This window comes from Typha angustifolia, chromosome 14 (assembly GCF_048772165.1).
Source record: "Typha angustifolia cultivar Huaian chromosome 14, ASM4877216v1, whole genome shotgun sequence".
NCBI lineage: Eukaryota > Viridiplantae > Streptophyta > Magnoliopsida > Poales > Typhaceae > Typha > Typha angustifolia.
This window is the reverse complement of record NC_133252.1, coordinates 2,426,826-2,450,699: the sequence shown is the minus strand read 5'-3', so window position 1 is coordinate 2,450,699 and position 23,874 is coordinate 2,426,826. Positions and strand designations below refer to the sequence as shown.

General features: G+C 36.5%; 3 protein-coding genes and 2 long non-coding RNA genes across 9 annotated transcripts; 3 read left to right on the top strand and 2 right to left on the bottom strand.

Annotated features, from left to right (window-relative positions):
• The first annotated feature begins 502 nt into the window (after positions 1–502).
• LOC140776337 (uncharacterized) lies at positions 503–8,807 on the top strand. 2 transcript variants are annotated; one of them, XR_012106860.1, is made up of 4 exons: positions 503–630; positions 889–1,003; positions 4,814–4,884; positions 8,668–8,807. It is a non-coding gene; the product is annotated as an uncharacterized lncRNA (long non-coding RNA). The 2 variants fall into 2 exon arrangements; XR_012106861.1 differs by having other exon boundaries at positions 537–703.
• LOC140776336 (uncharacterized) lies at positions 738–9,104 on the bottom strand. 2 transcript variants are annotated; one of them, XM_073120001.1, is made up of 10 exons: positions 8,334–9,104; positions 7,304–7,440; positions 7,050–7,112; positions 6,742–6,831; positions 4,833–4,998; positions 4,112–4,301; positions 2,683–3,521; positions 1,602–2,183; positions 1,453–1,513; positions 738–982 (listed from the first exon to the last, which is right to left on the bottom strand). In XM_073120001.1, exons 1-10 carry the CDS (start codon positions 8,892–8,894, stop codon positions 948–950), a joined length of 2,724 nt encoding a protein of 907 aa, XP_072976102.1. In that variant the 5' UTR covers positions 8,895–9,104; the 3' UTR covers positions 738–947. The 2 variants fall into 2 exon arrangements, with proteins under 2 accessions (XP_072976102.1, XP_072976101.1); XM_073120000.1 differs by having other exon boundaries at positions 1,448–1,513; positions 8,334–9,101.
• Positions 9,089–14,272, top strand: LOC140776338 (uncharacterized). 2 transcript variants are annotated; one of them, XR_012106863.1, is made up of 3 exons: positions 9,089–9,227; positions 9,540–9,613; positions 13,904–14,272. It is a non-coding gene; the product is annotated as an uncharacterized lncRNA (long non-coding RNA). The 2 variants fall into 2 exon arrangements; XR_012106864.1 differs by lacking the exon at positions 13,904–14,272 and adding an exon at positions 11,839–12,025.
• A 1,501-nt stretch (positions 14,273–15,773) lies between these two features.
• Positions 15,774–18,237, top strand: LOC140776390 (ABSCISIC ACID-INSENSITIVE 5-like protein 2). Its single transcript, XM_073120085.1, has 4 exons — positions 15,774–15,909; positions 16,000–16,807; positions 16,992–17,063; positions 17,938–18,237. Exons 2-4 carry the CDS (start codon positions 16,247–16,249, stop codon positions 18,016–18,018), a joined length of 714 nt encoding a protein of 237 aa, XP_072976186.1. The 5' UTR covers positions 15,774–15,909; positions 16,000–16,246; the 3' UTR covers positions 18,019–18,237.
• Positions 18,238–18,357: 120 nt separating this feature from the next.
• Positions 18,358–23,029, bottom strand: LOC140776389 (uncharacterized). 2 transcript variants are annotated; one of them, XM_073120084.1, is made up of 10 exons: positions 22,770–23,029; positions 21,879–22,045; positions 21,631–21,735; positions 21,441–21,497; positions 21,083–21,163; positions 20,723–20,757; positions 19,761–19,850; positions 19,513–19,672; positions 18,685–18,808; positions 18,358–18,592 (listed from the first exon to the last, which is right to left on the bottom strand). In XM_073120084.1, exons 1-9 carry the CDS (start codon positions 22,924–22,926, stop codon positions 18,695–18,697), a joined length of 966 nt encoding a protein of 321 aa, XP_072976185.1. In that variant the 5' UTR covers positions 22,927–23,029; the 3' UTR covers positions 18,358–18,592; positions 18,685–18,694. The 2 variants fall into 2 exon arrangements, with proteins under 2 accessions (XP_072976185.1, XP_072976184.1); XM_073120083.1 differs by having other exon boundaries at positions 18,358–18,611; positions 22,770–23,028.
• Between the last annotated feature and the right edge of the window lie 845 nt (positions 23,030–23,874).

Sequence of the window (23,874 nt, the reverse complement as noted above, 5' to 3'; positions counted from 1 at the left end):
GAGGCCAAGCTTGGTGAGGCTGATCTCGAGAAGGGAAGGCCGGAAGAGGGAGGACCGATGAAGGGAGGGCTTGAGGAGGGAAGGACCAAAAGGTGAAGCTTATTGTCGCCGAGGCGAGGTTGTCGGTGATAGCGACGAGGGATTTTAAATGGAGGTGGCTACAAGCATTTGATGATTAGGAGATTTGGGAGAGACGAGAGAGATGTGAAATGAGAGATAGAGAGTGTTAGGTTTAGCTGGGTATTTATATAAGCAAATAACAGATAAGTGTTATATGAATTCGTATCATATATAATTAACTATACGTGTATCTATATCCGGGTCCGAATCCGGACATTTTAATAAATGGCTATTCGTATCCGGATTGGCATCAAGTAGAATTTTTCTATCCCTATCTGATCCGATCCAATCCAGATAGGGCAGCGAGTTGGGTCGGATCTAATCCGACATGTTTTCAACCCAACTAGCTTTTATTATTTAAAATTTTTCATTGAAATGCCTCAAAATTTTGGAGTCGTCGTTCGTTTCCCGGCTTCTACGCATTTACACTGAACCCAACTGGAGAGTGGAGATCCCAGACCCTCGGTTAATTTTGCTTCGGAACATGCCACTCCTTTGCGCAAATTCGAGGTTCATATCTCTATTCCATCTCTCCCTTTCCAGTCAATCTAGGGTTCTTCCTTTTTATCCTCTTCCAAGAAAGGTACAGTAACAATTTATCCATATATAGCCATAGATTTCATTTAATTTCATTCTACTTTACTTTGTACATTAAATCTGTCTAATTTTATTCCATTTATATCACAAACTTCTGGTCACCGGCATCTTGCATTGTTATTCTCCGCCACAATTTGAATGTTCGATTCCGCTGCTACTTTGCCACAACAGTCAAGTAGGTCGCCTGGCACGGGCTGGTCGGTGTGCTAATGATGCGAGTCCACTCCCACTCAGCGCCGCCCTCCATTCTCCGTAGCTCCGCCAACTGTTCATTGATGTAGCCATTGTGAGCTTTCAAATAACTTACTTTTACTATCCATGCATAATATTTATCATTGCAAATGCCGCAGTTTTTTTGTTATTAGTCATGCTTGGCCAGAAGATATGTTAGATAATTTCATGGACTTCTCCTTGGTTACATGAGCCTAAACTGTAATCTATAAAAGCCCTACGATGCTCCTTAGCGATTTTCCTATTTTGCACAATTGCACCCTGTATTTCTCATTAGATCACCAAACAAGCCCTACTTATGGTGTTTTTTTAAAATATAATGAGAAATGTAAGGGTTGCACAAGGTGTTCATTTTATTTACATGCAAATGTATAAATTTGTCTAGCATTCTCATCTTTGAGTTGTGCTCTAGCCGATACTGTGTTGTTGGGGAAAGAAGCATACATGATAATGAGCTTGACTAAAGGAAAAAATTAATTGGAAAATTCATTTTTCTTACCCTACCATCCTGTAGGCCAAAAATTATGGAGTTCTCGGAGAATGGTATCGGTCGTAAATGTGAAACCTGTGAAATTTTCATTACACAGTCAGTATTATTGATATAATTCTTCTATGCCCCATTTGGATATTGTTTTAGGATGATTTACCCTTACCTTTTCGTTGCAGTTTCCACTGAAAATGCTAGTATAGTACAGATCCATATCCTCCTGGGGGCAGCTATGATCATCTCTTGTTTTTTGAGCTTTCAGAGCTGAATTCTCAACATATGGGTACCTCTGATTTGTCCACTTCCATGTCCTTTTATCCAAGTGCCTCTTGTAAACATTACCATCTGATCCTACTAGAAACAGTTGATTACCATTAAAGCTTGGCCCAGGTGAGCCAACAAGTGTTACATCCCGATATGGTGTCCCATGCTCCACCCAATCCCATCCCTCCTGTGAGTTCCAGTGATACTCAATGAGTCCTCCATTCTCGGAGATCATGAATATTGAGCCAGTCAGTGACAATGGGGATGGCCTCATAGCCGTTCCAGGTGATCTTGAGAGGACCAGGTGAGGTGACTGGTAGTGTTTGTGCCATAGTTTTGTGACTTTGTTATACTGGTATAGACAACCATTGTGTCCGACTACAAATATGATGTTTGATCGGAAGACTTCTTGATCCACAATGAATGCAATCTTGGTATCTGGAGGCCTTTGGCAATTTTTCCACTTGAATTTCCTTAATGAGACCTGTAGATAATGAAAAGTTTTGTAAAAGTTTAGGAAAAGAAAAATGAAATCATAATTAGGATATGGTCACCATTTACTGAGTAGTCCCATGAATTGGAAAACATATGGATGGACTATAGAGCAATATTCACTTAAAAAGTTCTAATGCCATTTTGAGGAAACAAATGAATATCGCAGCACTCATATAGAAAATCGTTCTGGAGCATTCACAGTAACTTGCTTCAAGTTGTCTGCTACTATATATCTATTATAGAGAGAATGCCTTTTATTAGCTATATGTTGCATTTTCATATTTTTCATTTTATTGGGTATATCCTCAGATCTAGTAGCAAGCGAGACAAAAGAGTGTAAAACAAAAGAATAGGGAGATATTTTACTTGAAAATAAAGCCTATCACAAAGATAAGTAAATGTCATTTTATTCTTCCTAGATATGGGTATGATTTTTTTTTTAAAACTTAATCTACCACTTTAATTTCCAGGATGTTCCAGATTTTTACCATAAATTCAAGTAGTCTTCCTTTCCTATTAACCAAGAAAAGAGCATCTTCTGATGTAGCTCGGTGAGATTTTCCGGGGATACCATCCCACGGTGGTCCACTTGCCACTTCTTCTCCATTCTTCATTGCTGTGCAATTGATCCATGACAACTCTGTTCCATTTCTTTCTCTAATGAGTAAGCTTCCGTGAGTATCAACCAAAAATAAACTTCCATTATAGCTTCCCAGTGCTCCTTTTATTGCTGTTGGGTGCTCATGCCTTAGCCATAACCAAATCTTGTCAGTGTAAAGGTATTCAAAAGCTAGTCCATCTTCTGTAATGTGGAAAAGTGACCTATCTGCAAGCATCACTCTCATTCGGAAGTTAATGTCAATACTTTTTGTTAGAAAGTTGTATGGTTCTGTTCTACCACTTCCATGATAACTCAGAGATACATAATTTTGCTGCTCGTCTGCCTTGCGCTTTCTGCAAGGTATGTTACTGCATAAATCATGTTGTTCACTGATTGCAAGAACATCTTTCGTTCCTATAATACAGTTCGTAGGCCCACGTTCTTCTGTGCAATATTCTGCATTCCAACCTTCTGTTTCTGGTACATCTAAAACTGACCATTCATACTTGTTTGAAGCTTTCTTTCTTATGCTATTCACTTCAGTTGGTCCTGAATCATCACCTCCAATCCCAGGCAAATGCAGCTCTGCAAGTCTACCATCATCCAGTGAAAACATTATTCTTCCAGTTTGGACATGTACTCCTCTTATTCCTCGTGCAACCTTTGCATATTGGGGATGCAAATGATTTATCCAGAGGCCTTGCATTTCATTGCCATGATATCCACCTTGTACAATTAGAAACTACCAATTAATTTGTTTATAATTATGGGTTTTCCTATAATAATATCTAATAGTGAATCAAAACCTTAAGCCAAATGTGTCAGAAAATTTATCTATTGTCAATGCTCAAGATGAAAGAATTCAAAGAATGGAACATATATATTTTCCTTCCAAATGGTGATTTCAACAAGAACAATAGCTTCTAGGTTATTATCATGACATACTAGGTTTCAACTCAGAAAGTAGGAGAATATAAGAAGATATTATTTTTGTTTCTTCTTGTCCACTTAAGTGATAAAGTGTCATGAACTATTTTATGATTTCATTGATAAAGTCTAGCAGCTTCTTTGGTGAAAGAATCTGCTGCTTTTCTTATATCTCAGGTTATTGTCAGTAGCACCTTTTATTTAGCTTCAAAGGATGAAATTGGCTATTGTTATTAGGCCCTTTTCATCTTAAGTAAAGATGCTCTCTTCTTTAAATAAGTGTAATTGTACGGCTGATACTCCAGAGACACTACATAAATAGACACCAAAATATGGAGACTAAATATTTCCTGGCTAACTACAACATGGAAGTTGACATTGGAGCATACCTGAATGTTTAGGAAGATGATATTCAAATATGCATCCAGTGGTCGTAGTGAAGAACATTGTCAAAATCTTTTCATTTAATTCATTGTGGTGCACTGGTGTGATAGAACTCAACCGGTGATCCTTAGGTGCTCCATGGGCTATCCACTTCCACTTCCTTCTGTGCAGGCGTCTCTCTACTAAAAAACCATCCTGTAGATCTGTAAGTCCTTTAAAACATTCATATTGGAAATATGGTGGTAGGAATTTTCTATGACAAAATTTTTCATGTCATGTATTATCTAGTAGTAGTAAATCTCTTTAGTTATCATCTTAATTATTTATTTTTTTAGAAATCATCAAGTTCTGTTCCTGCCATTAAGCTCAAATTTGATTAGTGTCCACAACACAAAGGTTAAGCTGAACTTGTCTTTAATACCAGTTACTAATTATTAATAGTACTTGCCATATGAAATAATATATGCCCAAAATTTCTTGCTTTAACATAATATCAGCTACTCTAGATTGTACAGTTCAGGTCATAGTACAATATTTGACTGTTACCTTATAAGTTAAGATTCACAGTACCAATTGTATCTGCTCCTGCTACATGTCGTGCCATATGACTCCATAATATTGATTTCATTTGCTACATGTGGTGCTCTACCAGTAAGTAAATGGTAATATTCTACTATGTAATTAGTTTTCATTTGAACACATGTCAGCATTGAAGCCACAATTTACCTTTGTGATAAGGAAAAGAGATACTGATTGTACTCCAACTAAGCCATGCAAGGTACATCCTGTTGATGGTCTCAAAGAAATTTCTTCCATTGATGCTTCATTCTGTATATGCTTCTTCCATGATGGCTTGGAATTTTTGTCAAATTCATAAAGATCTCCACTGGAACTGCACTACATGATTTAGTGTTAGCATTACCATTTTCTATTAACCATATGCAGTTATCAATTTTTTAAGACTGACTTAGTGGTCTGACAATATGTGTTCTAGAAAAAAAAATGCACATGGCATAGAATTGCTTCATAACATCCTTTTGCTGACTGTTGTGGAGAAGTTAAATCATGAGTTGGTTGGAATGTTAAATGTGTACTCCTACGATCAGTCTATTGTACATCTATCTTCCCCTATATAACAAGGGTGGAAAACCACCATTGAGGTGACTAAATTACTAACCTTGCAACGTCAGCAAGTAGGCAATGTGATCAATCAAAGCCTACCAAAACCTTTCCTAAAATGATTTAATCTCTACCTTAGCCAGGCTCTTGGTTGACTTGTTTAATCTCGAAATAAGCTTGTGGGACTACACATTAGTCATGAGAAATCACATGCTTGAACAGATTTATACAGCTCAAAACGTCTGCAGCCAGCTGATTAATGGCATCTCAAAGTTGAGCATATTTTGACACTGTTGGGATAAGTTTTCACCTCTTATTTCATATTAGATAGGATGGTTAACTGAACTTTTGGATGCCAGTGTTGTAGCTATTAGGAAGTGGTTAGTATCCCTAATCATGCCTTACTTTGGACAAATGAACTTGTTGTCAATTTATAGTTGTTTACATATTAAAGAAAGATGCTTATAAGCAAGGTTCAAAAAATCAGGATCGGGATCGGCCTTCCGGAAAAACGATACGTATCGGCCGTATCGGTCGCTTAGATCGGATCGGACTTTTTAATCACATAAAATTTTAAATATTATTTAAAAATGCAGAAAAAATTTCTAAACATTTAGAAAAAATTTACCAAAAATAAGAAAAGAAAAAAGAAAAACTATGATGCAATAAAAATTGAAAAGAAGAAGAGATTAGAAAGAGTATGAGTGGAAGAAAATTAAAAAAGAAACATGCTGCAGTGAACAAGAAGAAGAAGAAAAAGAAGAAAAGAGAAGAAAAAGGGAGAGAGTGGAAGAAATGAAAAAACTGAGAGAAATAAAAATATTATATACCGAGAAATAATCATTATATGTAAGAAGAGAAAAAAAAGAAAGAAAGAGTAAAAGAAAGAAAAAGAGAGAGAGAGAGAGAGAGAGAGAGAGAGAGTGAAAAGAAAGAGTTCGAATCGGGCTTGTATTGGGATCAAGTTTGACCGATCCTAATCTGGATCGGTTGATACGGCGAACCATACTTATAAGGCATTGTAAAATGTAACTCTAAGAGGATTTGCATGCTAAAGGAGCACAAACACATGTAGGTCATGATATATATTCTTCTTAACAGCTATGCTGTAGCATCATGTCATCTTCATTAAATCTGTTTCCCAAGGCTTTCTTTGCCTGCTTTTATTTACACAATGAGGCAGAATAAGCTTAATATAAATTTTAAAAACTGTTAGAATAAAAAATAAAAAATATCGTCACTATCTAAAAATTTAAGCTTTTAAAGTAGTTGGTTGGTGAGTTAACATAGTATCAGGGCTAAGGTCCTAGGTTTGAATCCTGCTAAACTCATTGGTTATTTAATATATAAAACCTCTACCCATTTAAGCCAAAGTCTACTTTCTGAGTCTCAAAATGTCTTAAATCTAAAAGTAAGGAAGTGTTAGAATATAAAATATAAATATCATCGTTTTCTAAAAATCTTAAGTTTTTAGAATAGTTGGTGAATTAATACAATAATAATGAATTTGTTGTACCTTATTGTGAATAGAACTCCTGGCCTGATATTTCCAGTATCAGCTATAGCTGAAACATCGCCACCTGGAGGTCGTCCATAGTTAGCCCACCTATTTAACAATTGTGAAAAAGAATACTTATTAGGTGTCGTTATCTTGATTGTCATGAAAATTGATATATTTTAGCAATCTGTGAGATTATGGGCAATCCTTGCTGGCAGGGACTTAATTGAAAATTGTACATATAAGTTCTTACTGGCATATACTTAAATGAAAGCACATAGATGCAATACCAAATTAGCTGCTATTGGTTTCTCACTTTCTCCTACCTTAAAGGCTGCAGTTGACTGATCTCGATGAATGTGCCATTCATTGTTGATAGGAATAACCTCCTGAAAAGATAGATGAGTTTATGATCTTTACTAACATTCAGATAGATAAAGTCCTCTGAAAAGCAAAAAAAAGAAGGGCAACTGGCTGCGATTTTAAAGTTAAGCAAGAAATTACCATTTCTAACTATAAGAGAACTTGCTACCCGTGGAGTTCAGATATTTATGGAAAACTTGTACTTAAGATTACTCACTCTAGATCAGAGGATACAACACCCGTTTTAATTTGCACTTGCTGATTTGGGTCTATTTCTTCAGTTCTTGTACTTTGCTGATCAGACACAAGAATAAATTCCGTCCAAATAGGCTGTGACTTTTCATTCAGTTGCAGCTGAAATAGTCAGATATGAAAAGTTAACACTCTTCAAGATACTAGGTTTGATGGCTCAATTCTCTTTCAAGACTGAATATTTATTAATTTAGTGAAAACAAGAAACAGTTTCCACTGTCACTTAACTACTATGACATAATTTAACAGATTATAATATAGTGTTAACTATTGTTTAATTTTTTAGGCTGTTTCTTCATATCAAGAAGAAGATACAATTTTTTAATATTTATGTCAAATTCACATAAATATGCACATCTATAGTGTTTCTTATTGTATAAATTTTTGTATATATAATCTCATTCTTGGTTGTGTGACTATTTTGACTTAAAGGATGTGTAATTATTCCTTATGATTGTCTGAAACGTGTATCTTAGCATAGCACTTCCTATTACTTTTCAGTCTTTTCTTATTTGTGACATGTTAAAAGCCTTGGCATGCACAGTTAATTGCGTCTATTATTTCCATATCCAATAAGTTAAATGATCATAAGGTGATTTCCTAATTTCTAAGAACTTACATGTTCTGCTGACAGCTGAATAGATATGGTTCTTTTTTTTCTTTCTTTGTTCTACTTGTTTTCTAGCTAAAATTATCTTTGAGGTGATGGCAGATTAGTTTGTCAGTCAGTCCTGAATTTAATAGATCTAACTGAACACAAATGATAAAAGTGAAATAGTAGCAGAAAAAATATTTCTTTTCCTGTTGCTGTTTCCTTGCATGTTTTTGTTGTGGCCTATATAGCATCAAGTGGTTACAAGTTACAGATTTAAATCTAACTGAAGCTGAGTTTGATGTGTGTTCTTGAAATTCCAGCTCTATGATGTCTTAGGTGTGTCAAAACTGAACCTATATCTTGTAAAACACTTTAAAGAGTTCTATTGGATGCTATGTACCTGGTAGAGCTTTCCATCTTCTGAAAGAGCAAAAATAGTTTGATTCACAATAAAAGTAGATACAGCTCCACCAGCTGCAGTTGGGAGTTCATGGGGAGCAATAACCCACTGCACTCCATTCCAGAACCTCTCATAAATTGATCCACTTTGTCCCGTAACCCAGACAGATGCTTCTGACATTCTAGTTAGGGAGATTCTCTTTCTCCGTGGCAGAACTTGATCAAAATTATGTTGTCTCTCATCATTATCAATTCTTATATACTCTTTTTCCTGTGAAACAGAAATCAGCTTCTGCTTCTTGACCATGCTCTCAATTAATCCAACTTTTGTGCAGCTACTGTTGATACAGGACATCAGATCATATGGCAAGCTGATTTCGACCCAACTATTTGTCTGCTCTTCAAACTCCCAAAATCTGCTTGTTTTCTGCTTAAACTTTGCTTCTGGATTTCTGGTGGGAGGACCAGGACTCTCCGAATGACCAGAAAGAACCAATATTAGCAGCATATGGGCTGCCATACATATCATCCAACAGAGGAATCTTGAAGACAAACTGACCATGTTCAGTTAGCTTCTATTGTATCTGTCACAGGGAGTAACTGGAAGCCTGAAACGAATGAACTAGATCTCTTTCTGTTTGCAGATATCATTTGAGGAACACCTCTGACAGATTTAAGGTGAAGCTTGATTTCTAATAGGAGAAAGCTCAGAAAGAAAGAAGCATCACCTTTTTCTTTGGAAACATAGACAGACGCCTTTCTACTAAAATTCCTTGTATGTAAAAAATATCTTGTAGAAGGATCTTACGCTTTAAGATATCTGGATTTCTTTTATAAGTCATTACCAACTAACGTGGCATGAGAGCAATAAAGTCACCTGGATGAAGGTCTTGAGGTTAGCTTTCTTTCTTTTTTGTTGGTTGTCTATCCGTTGCTTTCTCAACCAACCACCTAAACCAATAATTTTGTAACAGGAGCTTGTCATACCTTCAAATTACGGTCTACGTACCTAAGATTTGATCTGCATACTTCTATCATAAGCACACACATATATGTGTTAAATTAGCCAGAAATTTTGTGGATATCCATTAAGATTATAATGTTTAGTAGAAATTGGATTATGTCTTGCTACTGCAGTAGATGGTTTCTTATGGGAACCAATCATCTAGTTTCCAATTTGCTATACTAACCACTACCTTGACTGCAGGTAATCAGCAAAATTGGAAGGAGCTCTGAGCTGACCTAATCTACCAAAAATTTCAAACACCAAGTCATCACCAGGTAAAAAATTCTTTTAGACTAACATCTGCATCGGTAAGCGTAACGTGAGCCATTCATCATTAATTTTTATCAGTAACATCAATAACATATTATTGCATTTTTCTTTCTTTTATCCTTTATTTCAATACTATTCCATGGTACTATTATAGGGTGAGTGTTGGAGACATCATTGTCATTCAATTCGTATCTGATGGTTGTGATCATAGTTTTATATGTATAGGATGTCTATTTAGTTTATGGGGGATTAATCATAAAGCATATCATATATCCATTGCCTGCACCTGGACAAGCATTGACTTATAATTACTTAAATCTCCTCCAACGGATCCCATCTAGGTGGGCCCCGCTTCTTGGGAATCTCACCCGTTAAGTGACGTCAGCGGATGGAATCTCGGCGGCTGCCATGTTAACTAGCATGCCACGGAATCTTTTATATTATATATTTTCTTTTGTTTGTCGCCATGAAGATTCTTCCACTGGTTGTGAAGTCTCCTTAGTTTTCAGACCCAAAAAAAAAAAAAAAAAAAACTTAGTTTAGTAATAAAGAGGTTCTGTTTGTGGTCAGTTTACTACTTAAGATTCATTTGCTGTTTGGGTCTACGAGACTATTTTTTTGGTCTTAAGTATGCGTCTATAAGATCATTTGCATTGCTCCACGCAATTATACGCTAATAAGTAGTAGAGTTTCGATGTGATCGAGATAAAATTATAATTACATTGAGCGAGTAATTTTTATATGATTGAAAAAATACTCCTTAATTTATTCATGAGATGAATTGGCAAATAGGTCATTTTGGAACGCTGAGTAATATTTTGAGGTAGATGGCTAGTGAACATCTCTTTGAACAGTTGAATTGACAACACGGGCTTATATACTAGTCCATTAATGCACTGATCACGTGCTATGCACGTGGCTTACGGTCTTTCAAAGAAAGTTGGTGGCCCTCTTTCAAGATATGGGCTTACCCTTACCTTGTACTGCTTTAAAGTCTCATCAGTTGGGCCAAGCCTTTTTAGGCACTCTGTATATCTATTACTTTTGGTATTGGATATGCCAAGTGTGTGTGTACATATATATATATATATATATATATACGAAGCACATTTTTTTCAATAAAGATGGGTAGTAACTTCTTTCTCTTGCTTTTTCTGATAAATGCCAAATTCTTCAAGTTAGTAACCTAAATAGAGTCCTCAAATGATTTGACCTACTTGGATATGCCAAAGTATCTGTCCATTTGAACTACCTGATCCAATCTCTAGTTTCACTAAAGCCTCTAGGTATAATAGACAATCAAGGACAAGCTTAAGTTTCTCAAAAAGTAGTGAAAACAAGAGGATTTTCTTGCAGGAAGCTAGAACCGCCAGGCTGTAGAGTGTAGAGAGACTGCTTCCCACTCTCTTCTCCTGTCTCCTTTGATGACTCTCTCTCTCTCTCTCTCTCTCTCTCTCTCCCCCGTTGTGACTCTCTCATTCCCACTTTTAATAATTAATAAGTTATAACTGGGCTTCACCCACTTGTGTCAAAAGAAAAGGATAAGTGCAAGTTTGAGAGTATTCTATCCTCTAGGGAATATGACCATGACATGCAAAGTACCTCATCCTAGAAATTCCCTTGATTCACAGTAGCAAAACAGCATGTGAATGCTCAGTGTTGTTGTGTTGAAGCCTCACCATATGGATTTGCTTTTGAGAATCCCACTTGCAATTTCTTTCATTCTAAGGCTTTCAGTACATAGCAGCAGTTCCAATTGCTCCCCTCAGTGTGTACCTCGCCATAGAGGTAGATCTATTCACTCTCCTACTGGCCTTTTGTTTTCACTCTCCTCATCTTCTAGGACTCTAAAGAGCCACCAAAATAATATTAACATAATAGCAACTTGCATCAAATAATGTCTCATTTCAGTACTTTGAACAAGAGATATTACTTGCTAATATTCGTTGTAGTGAGTGTACGGTTTGCGTAATCCAGCATCTGTTTCCTGTTAACCTCTTCTTGCCAATGCATGATGCTCCCATTAACGCGCATGCAAGCGAATAAAGCTTTCTTTCTCTATATTTTATCTAACCTAGTGTTTTCCATTATAGGGTACTCTCTTGCTACTCTTGTAAGCAACACTGACTGAGCCTATTAATTTAATGAACTGCTTTAATTATCATCCAAAAGTCTGATTAAATTATAGGGGGTGAGTATTGTAGCTCTTAATGGTGTTTTGCAATGCCAGGGCAAAGTTTCATAGGAAGTGGATAAGGAAAACTCCCCACATCAAGGTTCTTGCAAGTGGAGATTTTAGTACTCTTTCAGAAGAGTATAAACTAGTGTATTAGTAGATTGTGTCACCTAGTATGATGTTTAAGGGCTGCGCTAATATCCTAGTGACACTCAGTATGTAACTGAGGTTACAAACATTATAAATTTAGCAAACAAATTTCATTTATCACTGCGTTGCCTACTTCAACATATGACTAGTTTCCTCTACATGTATTTCTCCTGCACAATTTACTACTCGAATCATATCTAGTATTTTTAGTTCATTTCCTTCTTCCAAAGATTTTTCCAGACAAGTTTTTTTTTAAGGCAAATCGAAATCGTACAATTCTCGGAACTTGAATCCTTGACCTTGACCAGATAATTTTCATCTATTAGCAAAACTAACCAAATGCTACAGAATGTCTCATAATAGGTTCATTTATTATCAGCTACTTCTCTTAATTATTCTCGAAAAGAAAAATACTTCTCTTCATTCATTGGTAATGCTCTTTTGGGAATGTTAGCAAATAGCAGGTTGTACAACTTGAAACAAGAGAAGGTGAGAAAGATAAAAAGGCAAGGAAGTTACTGGCTTCATTTTGTACATAAAAAAAAAAACTTAGAATATCAATGTTCTGACACACTAAGCATTGGGTAGTTCTCATTGGTTGAGGACATATCTGGATGTTTAATGTTATATCCTCTCATCTCCTAAAAGAATAAGAGAGGCTTACAAAAGCTGGGAAAGATGGTAGGCTTTATTCTTGATGATGCACACACATGATCACAAAGTATTAGTTGTCTTTTTCATGTCCTAGTTTTTTAAACTCATGAGATTCCCATTAAAGTATTTGATGGTAGATTAGCACAAAGTAAGTTTTAAAAGAAGAGGATGTTTCCACTTGTTTAGTGCACCAAGCTCCTTTTCCATGCTTTGATTTCAAACTCAGATTCCCATTAAAGAATGTGAGGATATTTTTTAAAAGAAGTGGGGGCATTGAGAAGTGGGAGGAGAGGAGATAGCTATCATATTGGGCCTTGTTTTTTAATTCCTTTGTTCCCTTTGCAAAGCTAAAGAAATCCCCCCCTTGATGCTCCATTAAGTGCCACTTGCAATTAATTACACCACTAGTGGTACTATCTTTGGTTTGATGGCTAAACCTTGTGATAATACACCACGTGGCACCACCCCAGGCAAATCACAATGATCCTTAGATGAGTCATTGGTTTCTGAAGCCTTTTACTATTGGTAGTAGGGTGCCCTAAAAATTAGGGCACATCATCCCAAAACTTTACATCTATGTGTCATCAATAAGGTACAAAAAAAAAGGGAATTTTTTTTCAGTTGACAGTATACTGCAATAATACCTCCCACACTCATGGAGGTGCAAATACAATATACTCTTGTTTGCATTCAAGTCCTCAAAATTTTGTTATTGCATATTTGATTGTGGATCTCTAAGATTGATCTGAAAATTTTAGGTTTAATAAACTAATTAGGGTTTAACAGCAGTTTGCCAGTCTCAATCTAGAGGAGATATAATGACATACAATCATGTGATGTGTATACTGAAGTGTAGGACCAAGGTAGCACATCAGTTAAAAATGGATGATGTTAATGTTGTCTGTGATGGAAGACAATGTGGACCACCAAAGAAGACGACGTAAAAGAAGATAAAAGAAAGTATTCTTCTTCTTCTTCTTCTTCTTCTTCTTCTTCTTTTGAGAAGTTATAAAAGAAAGTATTCAGATTGTGAGCAGCTTTACCTTCAATCCTACTAGTATTCAAAGTATCGTACACAAGCATTGGTTCTTCATGCAATACTGCATCATATTCTGAGTTTGATATGAAAATTTTGATGAAGACATCAACAAAAGATCAACTATTAACATCTTAGACATGTTAATAGTTGTAGAATATCAAAGCTTTTCTACCATTTGTAGAGTTAAAGGCCTGAATATCAATTATTAACATATTCTCAATCATGGTAGGAAGATTGACATATTCTCACTAATCTATTCATTACCACTTCGTACAGATATGTTCCAATGTTCAAGGTGTGGACTACAAATACAACTCTCCAAGTGAAAGATTGATTTACTCAACTGAAGATATGCAGATTGGTGGGTTCATAAGAACTGATGTAATCAAATGTTGGAAGAACATAAATCTTTTCTTTCTTTCTTTCTTTCTTTCTTTTGAATTAAAGAGCAGAAATATCAGCTAGAATTTAATCGCAGTCCTCAAGTTGTTTTCCTACCACACCAAACGACTCAATTACCTTCCTTATGATACGACAAAACTTTACATTAATAAACGAGTACAAAATTGAACAGCAACTCACCACCATGGTCAGAAGCTTGAAGATTCTATAAGAGTACCTCAGCATCCATCTCTACTGTAATGTAACCTTGTCGTATTTCCCTTGCTCTTCTCTTAGCCCCTCGAGATGGCCCCCGTTTCATAGCACATCATTGGAGAGTTTTGGACAAAAACTTTCCCGGAGTAGAATACTATTTTAATTATAAAATATGCTGTTGTGATATGAAAAAGATTTATAAGATGAATTGATTTTGTTTTTTTTCTTCTTAACTATCTGCGCTTAGAATCATAAAATAAAAATAATTTCAAATTTATTGTATAATAATTTATAAATTATTTTTCTTAAAAGCGTTTTATTAAATAAAAAGACTATATGTTTTATTTCGTCAAATTTTAATCTGATCCTTTAAAATAACCATACTACACAATCGAGTCATTAACTGAACTGGTTAAGTTAAACCATCCAACCACATAATATTTTTTTTCATAATAATTATATAAAATTAGAGTTTATTTTATAATTTTTTTGGTCATAGGGAAGTGTACCATGATCTCATTCATAGCGTAACTCAGCACTAACGACAAAAGTGGGTCCACCTTCTGCCGTAGCGACAGCATTGCTGTTGTTCCTGTCAACGTGCATTTCAAGTAGGCAAATGAGATCTATGTTATGATCCCTATTCAGGTCACAGCAACGGTCCAGAGCCTATTTTTCCGAGGCTCCTCTATAATTCCATATTAGGGCTTTGATCATTGTCACAGTCAAGGAAGGAAAGAGAGAGAGAGAGAGAGAGAGAGAGATTAGCAAAGAGATACATTGTACTACTATTAGTACTACTATAGGTCTTTTCGAGTTCTTACTCTATCCAAAATTAGCAAAGAGAGAGAGAGTGAGAGAGTGAGAGAGTGAGAGAGAGAGATTGTACTACTCTTTAGGGATCACCAATAGGAGGAAGCATAAAGTCATGGAAGAAATCTTCTTTTGAAATGAGTTAAATTCTCTTGTATATAAATTTAATTCAAGAATCTAGACTACTTTATGTACTCATGACTCTTTAGATATTGCTACTTATATCACTCTCCAAAAATTCAAGCACCCAACAGCCAAAATTTTCTGACTGATGAACTCTGAGAAAGATCAGTTGTAATTTTATTAAGGAAGTAATTAAGATGAGAAAGTTGTTGAGTAATCTATAGATCCTTTACATATGCAGAAAACAACCATCCCATAATTACAGTGCAGGATACTAGTATTAGTATTAGTATTAGTATTCTTCCCTAAAGTTAGTCGTCAGAATCCCAGCATCCCATATCTCTTTAATCTTGAGCCTACTCTTTTTCTCCTATCCAGAGAGGGAGCTAAACCTTTCCTTTTTTTTTCCCCCTCTCTCTCTCTCTCTCTCTCTCTCTCTCTCTCTCTCTCTCTCTCTCTGAAAATGACCACATACTCCATTAGCTTTTAGGTATTTTTAGTCCATATGGGTGCATCTCAGAATATTATGCAGAGGAATCAAAGCTAAAGTTTTAACCTTTGGTGGGGTCCAAGAAGAGGAGCCACTCTTATTACCAACATATAAATATACCATGGCCAAGAAACTTGGTATTCTTAAATAGGATTGGTTTCTTGGCCCTCTACATCACTTGCCTCATTGCCAAGTGTGTTATGTGAGCCATGGAAGAGCTTGATTGGTGCCGCACCCAGATTCTAATGTGGTTCAGCAGGTAGAAAGTAAACTTTTGGTGCTTTTATTTTCCACTCATATTCCTGGATTAAGAATCCTCTGTACGAGTTTTTCTCTTTTGGTCTTGCAGATGAGATAGAAAGAGACCAAAAGAAAGTTTCTAGGATAAGATTTTGATCTCATTTTGGCTGTTGGGCTTTCTTGGGCATATGCCTTGCATGATATCCTACATATATGCCACCTTGGTTATGTTCATTTGGTTTGTAGCTGATTGATGTAGATTATTACTAGACAAACATTCTGATTGGTCTTGCCAAGAATTAAATGGCAAAGTAGATCTCCTATTGGGCCTCTAAGATTCTTGCAAACTGCTTGAAATGGTTATGGGTGGGGGGCAACAAGCCAATGTCCATGGCCTATCAAGGCAAGGCTCTATTTACACCCTCACCCTCAACGAAGTCCAGAGCCACTTAGGTGAGCCACTCCATAGCATGAACCTCGACGATCTCCTCCGGCACGTTCTCCCCTCTGCCACGGACTTCGAGGCAAACACCTCGGCGTCCGGCATCATCAGCATGCCGCGCGCACTGAGCAAGAAGACGGTCGACGAGGTGTGGCGGGGGATCCAGCAAGGCCAGAGGAAGCATGGGGCCGGAGAGCCGCCGTTCGGGGAGATGACTTTAGAGGATTTCCTCGCGAAAGCCGGCTTGGCTTCCGATGGCTCTGAGCTAAGTGCACATAGGATTCAGCAACACTATCATAATAGTAACCAGTGCCAGAACTATCACGACGGTGTGGGGGCTGTTTTTGATCCCCAGACTCCGGGGAGGAAGAGAGGCGCCGCCGAGGATGCGGCGGCGGAGAAGACGGTGGAGAGGCGCCAGAAGAGGATGATCAAGAACCGCGAGTCCGCTGCGCGTTCAAGGGCTAGGAAGCAGGTGGTAAATATTATTGTTCACTTCTTCTTTTACCTTCGTCGCAAGCATTAGTTACTACAACAACAACTACTACAAAGTCTTATAGACTCAATACTAACACGTTAGTTGATATATGTTACTTTTCTTAATTAAGATGGTATGATCCAAGAAAGTTGACAGTGTGTATGATTACTTTGATGGACAGGCATACACTAATGAGCTGGAGAACAAGGTGTCTCGCCTGGAAGAAGAGAATGAGAGGCTCAGGAAACAGCAGGTAGATTGAATATTGATTGTATTTTTCACTTTTCTTTCTTATCTACAAATACTAAAACAGTTTCAATTCATGTGGAGTGGACAGTACTAAGAGAAGAGTAACATGAAAAGATTTTAAGTAGTAGGATAAAAAAAGATGCTCTATGAGACTATAAACCTTTCAGAATGTGTGCAATCTGCACGTAGGCCGTGAGGCTAATGGTGCGGCCGACTAAGCTGTCGGGCAGGGTAGACTAGTATCGAATTGTGTTTTGGTTAGTCATGAGAACCTAATTTCTCCTGATCTGTGTAATCTCATCTTCCATAACACCTCACCGCCGCCAGACGGTGGCTGAGGGGTTTAGCTTAATCCAGCTCTCTATTTCAAAATAATAATAATAATAATAATAATAACAACAGATATTACAAAGTTTATTGCCATAAAAGCTAAGGAGAAAAAGAAAATTTATGACATGGGGTAGGTAAGAACAAAGATTTGGAGGTCTCAAAAGAACCAATACATTTCTATGACCATCTATAAAAAAAGAATAATAATAAAAGAAACATTAGTCCTTTAGGTCAAAAGATCTTCTTTTAGTCTACTGAGTTGAATTTTTACACTTCTCTTATTTTCTTAAGACGAGCATCAATCGCTCAGAGTGGTTGAGACACCTGACTCTCTACTGAGAGTTTGACTTTCCTCCGTGACGGTTTAGGGTGTATGTAACATATTGGAAGTCCTAGAGTGTCTTAGATAAGAAAAAGAAAGAGAATAGCTAGTAGGAAAGAGTGGTCTAGAATAGCAGGCACTAGAAACACTCTTTTTTTCTCATTGTCAAAATAATTTTCCTCATGGAAAGAAAGCTGACCTATGTTTTATATCACTTTACCTGCAGGAGTTGGAACCAGTAATACACTATGTACCACAACCAGAATCTAAATGCCAACTTCGCAGGACAAGTTCGGCTCCTTTCTGACCATATCCCTATGCTAGAACAATGACAGTAGTTTCAGCTCTCCAACTTGAGATTTTTGAGGATGATTTGTGGAGCTAAATATTTTGCTGCATTTGTTGCTGCTACTGTTGCTGCTTGTGGCTTCTAACTAACTGGCATTGGTCAAATGCAAACGTCTAAGCCATATCTTTGGGAATGTAAAGACAACAGCAAGAGTTCATTTAGTAAAATTTTCTGTGTTCAGATTAAGTTCCCTCCCGGGTCAATTATGTTAAGAATGAACAATCAACTGAAGTTGTTGCCATTTATCATTCAGTAATATTTACTTGAAAATGTGAAGCATATGATGTTCAACCTACAGATTTTCGAGCTCTGCAGCTTTCTTATTAAGGGGCATACATTGCAATGATTTTTAGTGACCTTAAACCCATGAAAAAAAAATTTACATCAGCCCATAAGCATCTGCCTGTCTGAGCAATTCTTGTTGCGTAGGGCGAAAATGAGCAGGTAGCATATCCCTACCGAATGAAAAAGGCAAGAAGAATTTCTGTACTAATGATACTTGAAGTGATTCTTACAACTCACTCTGCATTAGCTTTGTTCAAGAGATATTCCTGCAACACATGATGCCTACTGTAAAGAATGGGGGACAACTTCAGGAAGTCAGGAGGTTTCTATGGTATGTACCTTTTAGCTGTTATTCAGGATCCTCATAGTCCGGAAATATCAGACGTAGGTCCTCATTGTCTCTATAAACTTGCACCAGAGCTGCTGCCTTGTAGGCAAAAAATCCCATCATTCCTGGAACAAGCTGCAAATGTAGAAAAACCACATTAGAGATCTCCACCTCTGCAAATTTGAGGAAGTCTCTAAGCAAAATGAACACTTCCGCAATATGAGTTCCACTATGAAGTCTTTGTACAAAAGATTCATCTCATTATAAGTTAGTTATTTAAAGGTTCTTGAATGAAGTTGAGTAAGCTTCATCTTTACGCCACGGTGCATTTCAGGTCAATACACAAGAACTTCAACAGACGAAATACTTTGGAACTTAACAAGCTAAAGAGATTGCTTCAGCCATGTAATGAAGAGGTACTAAATACTTACACAAGCTATTAATAGATCCTTTGAATTAACTACATGGCTGAAGAGAAATTTTTCAGTAGTTCCTAGGAAGTTGGAGAAAAACTTGCATCCTTATATATGGCATCTTCAATTTCATTTTACTTCTTAAAGTGTCTACATGTATGTTATGGTGCACAGTGGGAGCTTTCTCAGATATTCATCAAACCCAATGCAATTGTGGGCTTCAACAATGGTTATAGTTGTTAGGAAAATCAACATGGCACATAGCAGGATGACAGAAATTTAAGCTAATAGACAAGTATGGAAAACATCGTTCAAAAACCACATTTCAGGAATGAATAAAATTGACTCAAAATACTGAAGCATGTCTTGACTTCCAGGGAAGAATCTCCTACGAATGTACTAGAGAAGGTCAATCGAGTGTCCTACCTGGAACTCAAATAAATCATTATGGAAATGATTTGATAAGGCCCAGAATCCATATATTGCTGCAGGAATTACGAGCCTCGGAGATGACAGAGATACTGTAGTCCCACTCAATATTTTCTCCACGGAATTCTTCAAATCCTCACTTCTTATTCCAATTTTTCTTTATGCAGTCACATCGTTGAGAAAACTAGTTTCAGACAATAATTAAATATGGATATGTAAGAGTAACAATAATGTTGCAAACTTACTTCTTCAATTTCTTCCCCAAAAAAATTTCCGGAATGGCTTCCTTTGACAGGTTGTCTGTGTGATAACACAGAAGCTGAAGGTACAAGCAACTGTTCTACATAGTAAGACGCATAATTGAAGTACTCAGAATGTTATATCAAAGCCAATCAGAAATATTAAGTAACAATTAACATAAGACATGAAGTTCCATGTTTTGCTAATGACAAGTGGTAATAAAGAATACAATAATACAACCAGAAAAAAATTAACTCATCAAAAACTATGGCTGAAATTCTAGAAACTTTCAAGAACTTATTCTCATTCCCTGTCATGCACTAAAATGCTTCTGCTCAGTGTTAGCTTCAACTGACCTGCAAGAATATATATTGTCTATCAAAATTGGGCTTCATTTTGGCTCTTTGCCTTGCTCATGCCTCAAGGATCAAGATCAGTTCTTACATCAAAAGTTATTATCTCTTGTTATAGAAATTTAGACCTCCTATAGAGGGAGCAATGATCCCAACCTTTTCCCCATCTTACTCTAAGGAAGGTCTAGTTTGGTTAGTGAACAAAATAGGATTTTTTCCCTTTTTGGAGGTGGGGGTTCTCACCATTCCTAGCAAAAATCTGCATCATCACTTTTTGCAATACATAAAATCTCCTAGCCAAAAATAATCGACACTTGGGTAACCAGTTTTACTTGGCATTTGGAAGGTTTATAAGGGATTAACTAGTTGCAGCTAAACTCTCACTACAAATAATAGCAAATTCATCAATAAGGTCTTAGCATTGGCTACTATAGATTGCAACCTCAAGTGTCTCCAGGAAATTGTAGGAAAAGTTATCATCAAACTGTGATAAATAAGTCAATGTCCCAAATCTTTCCCCTGGCAGATGACATACTATGACAACAAAAACAATTGTGAGGGGTTGAAAGGAATTTGAAGATAAATAAATTATATCATCCTATAGAAGAACTAACCTGAAAAGAACACCAAGAGCATAACTTGCAGCAACCTGTCAGATTAAAGAAGTGATTGGTTAATTAATGGATTAACAATGTGCATACTATTAGAGATCATAAAGTCAGTAAAAGTGTAAAACAAAACTACATACATTATAAACTATAAAGTATGAGTAGATTGCTCCAACTACTATGGTATATGAAGTGCCTTTGACCATTTTTAAGATGCCTTAATTTTTTAATATCGAAATAGGTATATACCTCTTCAATTTGCTTTTAAATGAAGTAATGAAAAATGAATTATCTGACAGCATGTATATTCTTTCATGGTTCATAAATTTAATAGATAAACTCAAATTGTAAAGCATTATAATCTACCTCAACAGAAAAATTTAGCAAACAATATACACTGCAAGCAGCTCCAATTCCAGTGGTCAATAGCAGTAGTTCACTTTTAATCTGCAAAGCAGTGGAAGAAAATGGCAAGAAAGAAAAATAAGAAGTTGGTCATGGAAATCTTGCAATCTCTTAAACACTAGTAGTAAAACCATATATGTAAATTTCGTGTTCTATCTCATGCCCCTCTTTTGATTTTCTGAATATGTCAGCACTTCACTGTAAATATTTACAGAGCTATAAGACAATAAAAACAATGATGTGTGGGAACAGGAAGGTTGGTAGTAATCAAAAGAATCCTAAGGTAGAAAGAGAAAAGAATAGGACAAAGAGGTAGTACCGCCTCATATTTTAATATGTTGAGTTTCCTCCGCTTTTCACTTTCATCCTGCCAATTCTGTCATCAAATATGACAAGTTGCCACATATCAAAATATAACTCCGTTACACCAAAATCCCCAGACTATCGCATGCTAATATATAACTTGACAATATGGCATCATAACACAACTACAGTCATGTAAACCAGACCTTGGCTACTAATTTCTTATTCACTGGAGCACTTATATCACCAGAAATCCAGTCTCTAGTTGTTGTAAGCTTCAAAAATCCACCATTAGTTTCATCTTCGACCACCTATATTAGAATATATATATATGTATATACACACACACACATTTTATTAGAGAGATTCAGCAATAGCAAAATCTTATCAAATTGGCTTAAAGATCAGATAATCATTACATACATGTATACAAAAGCAAATAAAGTTACATTACTTCATCATATTGCTGAATGTTTTCTTGCATAATGGTAGTTTCCAATTCATCAACTTTGAAGTCGTTTCCTCCCCATAGCATGTCAGAAGCTTTTGATATAAAATCCCCATTCAATTGTCTCTCCTTTAAAAATATTTGCATCACGTCCTCTCCAGCAATATCACTACCTATGTAAAAAACAGTTTAGCACTTAGCCGAAAGTATCTTTGATATCTTACATTATATGAAACAATAATACAAATTTTACCAATGAGGCAAAGAAACTAGCTGCAAAAGGACCATGAATTAAACTCAAAGCAATATCACTGCCTATGTAAAAAACAGTTCATCACTTAGCCGATAAAGCAGCTTTGATATCTTACATTATATATCAAACAATAATACAAATTTTACTAATGAGGCAAAGAAACTAGCTGCAAAAGGACCATGAATTAAACTCAAAGCAATATCATTGCCTATGTAAAAAACAGTTCATCTCTTAGCCAATAAAGTAGCTTTGATATCTTACATTATATGAAACAATAATTCAAATTTTACAATGAGGCAAAGAAACTAGCTGCAAAAGGACCATGAATTAAACTCAAAGGTAACAACAAGATTCCATCTTTTCCTAAATTGACTCAAAATTCAGATAAAACAACGCATAATCCTTCAGGCGGAATCAAAACCCAGCTGCCCATTTCTCTAGCAACGACCAAGAACCCAATTCTATATATATATACATATATATATATATATATATATATATAAAGGTACGGCAAACAAAAAATAAAATTAAACTCCAAGATCCGGTCTTTTTTTTTTTCTAAAATAACTCAAAATTCAGATAAAAGAGCAGAGCCCAAATGCGATGCCTTCAATCGGAACCAAAACCAAGACGAAAGAATCTACCTCGAAGAGAACCTCGGAAGAAAGAGACGCGGAGAGATCTCCTCCCAACCCGATGGGCATGGCCACGCAAGAACCCACCCGCGAGAAGACTAGACTTGGGGCTCACAAACTGAGAACACCTCGGGCCAAGAAACCCAACTCGTAACGGAGTCTCCATGGCCAAAGACTTCCCCCAAGCTTCTCAGATAGACGAGCTAGTTACCGTTATCATGGAGATTGGAGAAACCCCCCCTTAAAAACCACCAAACTAGACAACTAGTGGTGCGGGTAAATGAAAAGGAATTATACAACCCTATCCGCTCCGATGCTTAAATAAAATATCTTCCAAACCGGGTTGCGGATTCCAAGCGCGATTGGATAGTTTGGATCCGAACCCGATCTTGGAATTGGTTCTCTCTCTTTAACATACTCTATTAGTCCAACTCATTCATTATAAATGAATTATATAAAAAAGGGGTTATTAATAACGTGAACCTTTCTTTGGTTTCATATAAAATTTAACCCATTATTTTTAGATTTCTTTTCCGTCCTATTAGATTATAAGAACTAATTCACTAACAAGTTACACAAGTGTTTGAGTGAGGAAAACAAAAACTATGTCCAAAAGTTAACACTCCAAAGATCAAAAAGAAAGGAAAAAAGAAAAGAAAAAAGAGGAGTGAAAGAAGGACTAATTCATTACATCCGCCATCCACTAGTTGTAACATTAGCCACCACAACCATGGCCAAATCCAGAAGCTCCTCCTCATATATGTCAGCACAATCTTCCTTTGTTCCACAAGGCATCAAGCAGTCACGGCAGAGAGGGCAAGTAGCTCTCTTGTGCTCAAGCCATGTATCCAGGCAACTCCTGTGGAAGAGATGCTTGCATCTCAACTCTCTGATCTCTTCTCCTTCCTCAATCTCACATAGACAAAACACACACACCACCTCTTGCTCAGTTGACATGTCTCTCTTGTAATGAGTTATGCTCATCTCTGCATCACATCTTGCCTTCATCAATGGTGAATCCGGCAAGCTAGTGTGCATGTGGCGATGAAGGTTGAACGATGAGTCTGATGGCCATCTGTAGTGGTCTCTTGCTTGAGATTGCATTGCTCGAGTC

Bases quoted from the DNA above. Each gene is read 5' to 3' on its own strand.
- LOC140776336 (XM_073120000.1), bottom strand. From the start codon at position 8,894: ATGGTCAGTTTGTCTTCAAGATTCCTCTGTTGGATGATATGTATGGCA. The intron at 7,113-7,303 runs GTGAGTAATCTT...CTATCTTTTCAG, and splicing joins GTTGTATCCTCTGATCTAGA to GAGGTTATTCCTATCAACAA. The intron at 3,522-4,111 runs GTATGCTCCAAT...TAATTGTACAAG, and splicing joins TCATCTTCCTAAACATTCAG to GTGGATATCATGGCAATGAA.
- LOC140776390 (XM_073120085.1), top strand. From the start codon at position 16,247: ATGGTTATGGGTGGGGGGCAACAAGCCAATGTCCATGGCCTATCAAGG. The intron at 16,808-16,991 runs GTGGTAAATATT...TTTGATGGACAG, and splicing joins GTTCAAGGGCTAGGAAGCAG to GCATACACTAATGAGCTGGA. The intron at 17,064-17,937 runs GTAGATTGAATA...CTTTACCTGCAG, and splicing joins AGAGGCTCAGGAAACAGCAG to GAGTTGGAACCAGTAATACA.
- LOC140776389 (XM_073120084.1), bottom strand. From the start codon at position 22,926: ATGGAGACTCCGTTACGAGTTGGGTTTCTTGGCCCGAGGTGTTCTCAG. The intron at 22,046-22,769 runs GTAGATTCTTTC...TTTTTTACATAG, and splicing joins CTTCCGAGGTTCTCTTCGAG to GTAGTGATATTGCTGGAGAG. The intron at 19,673-19,760 runs GTAAGTTTGCAA...GACTGCATAAAG, and splicing joins TTGGGGAAGAAATTGAAGAA to AAAAATTGGAATAAGAAGTG.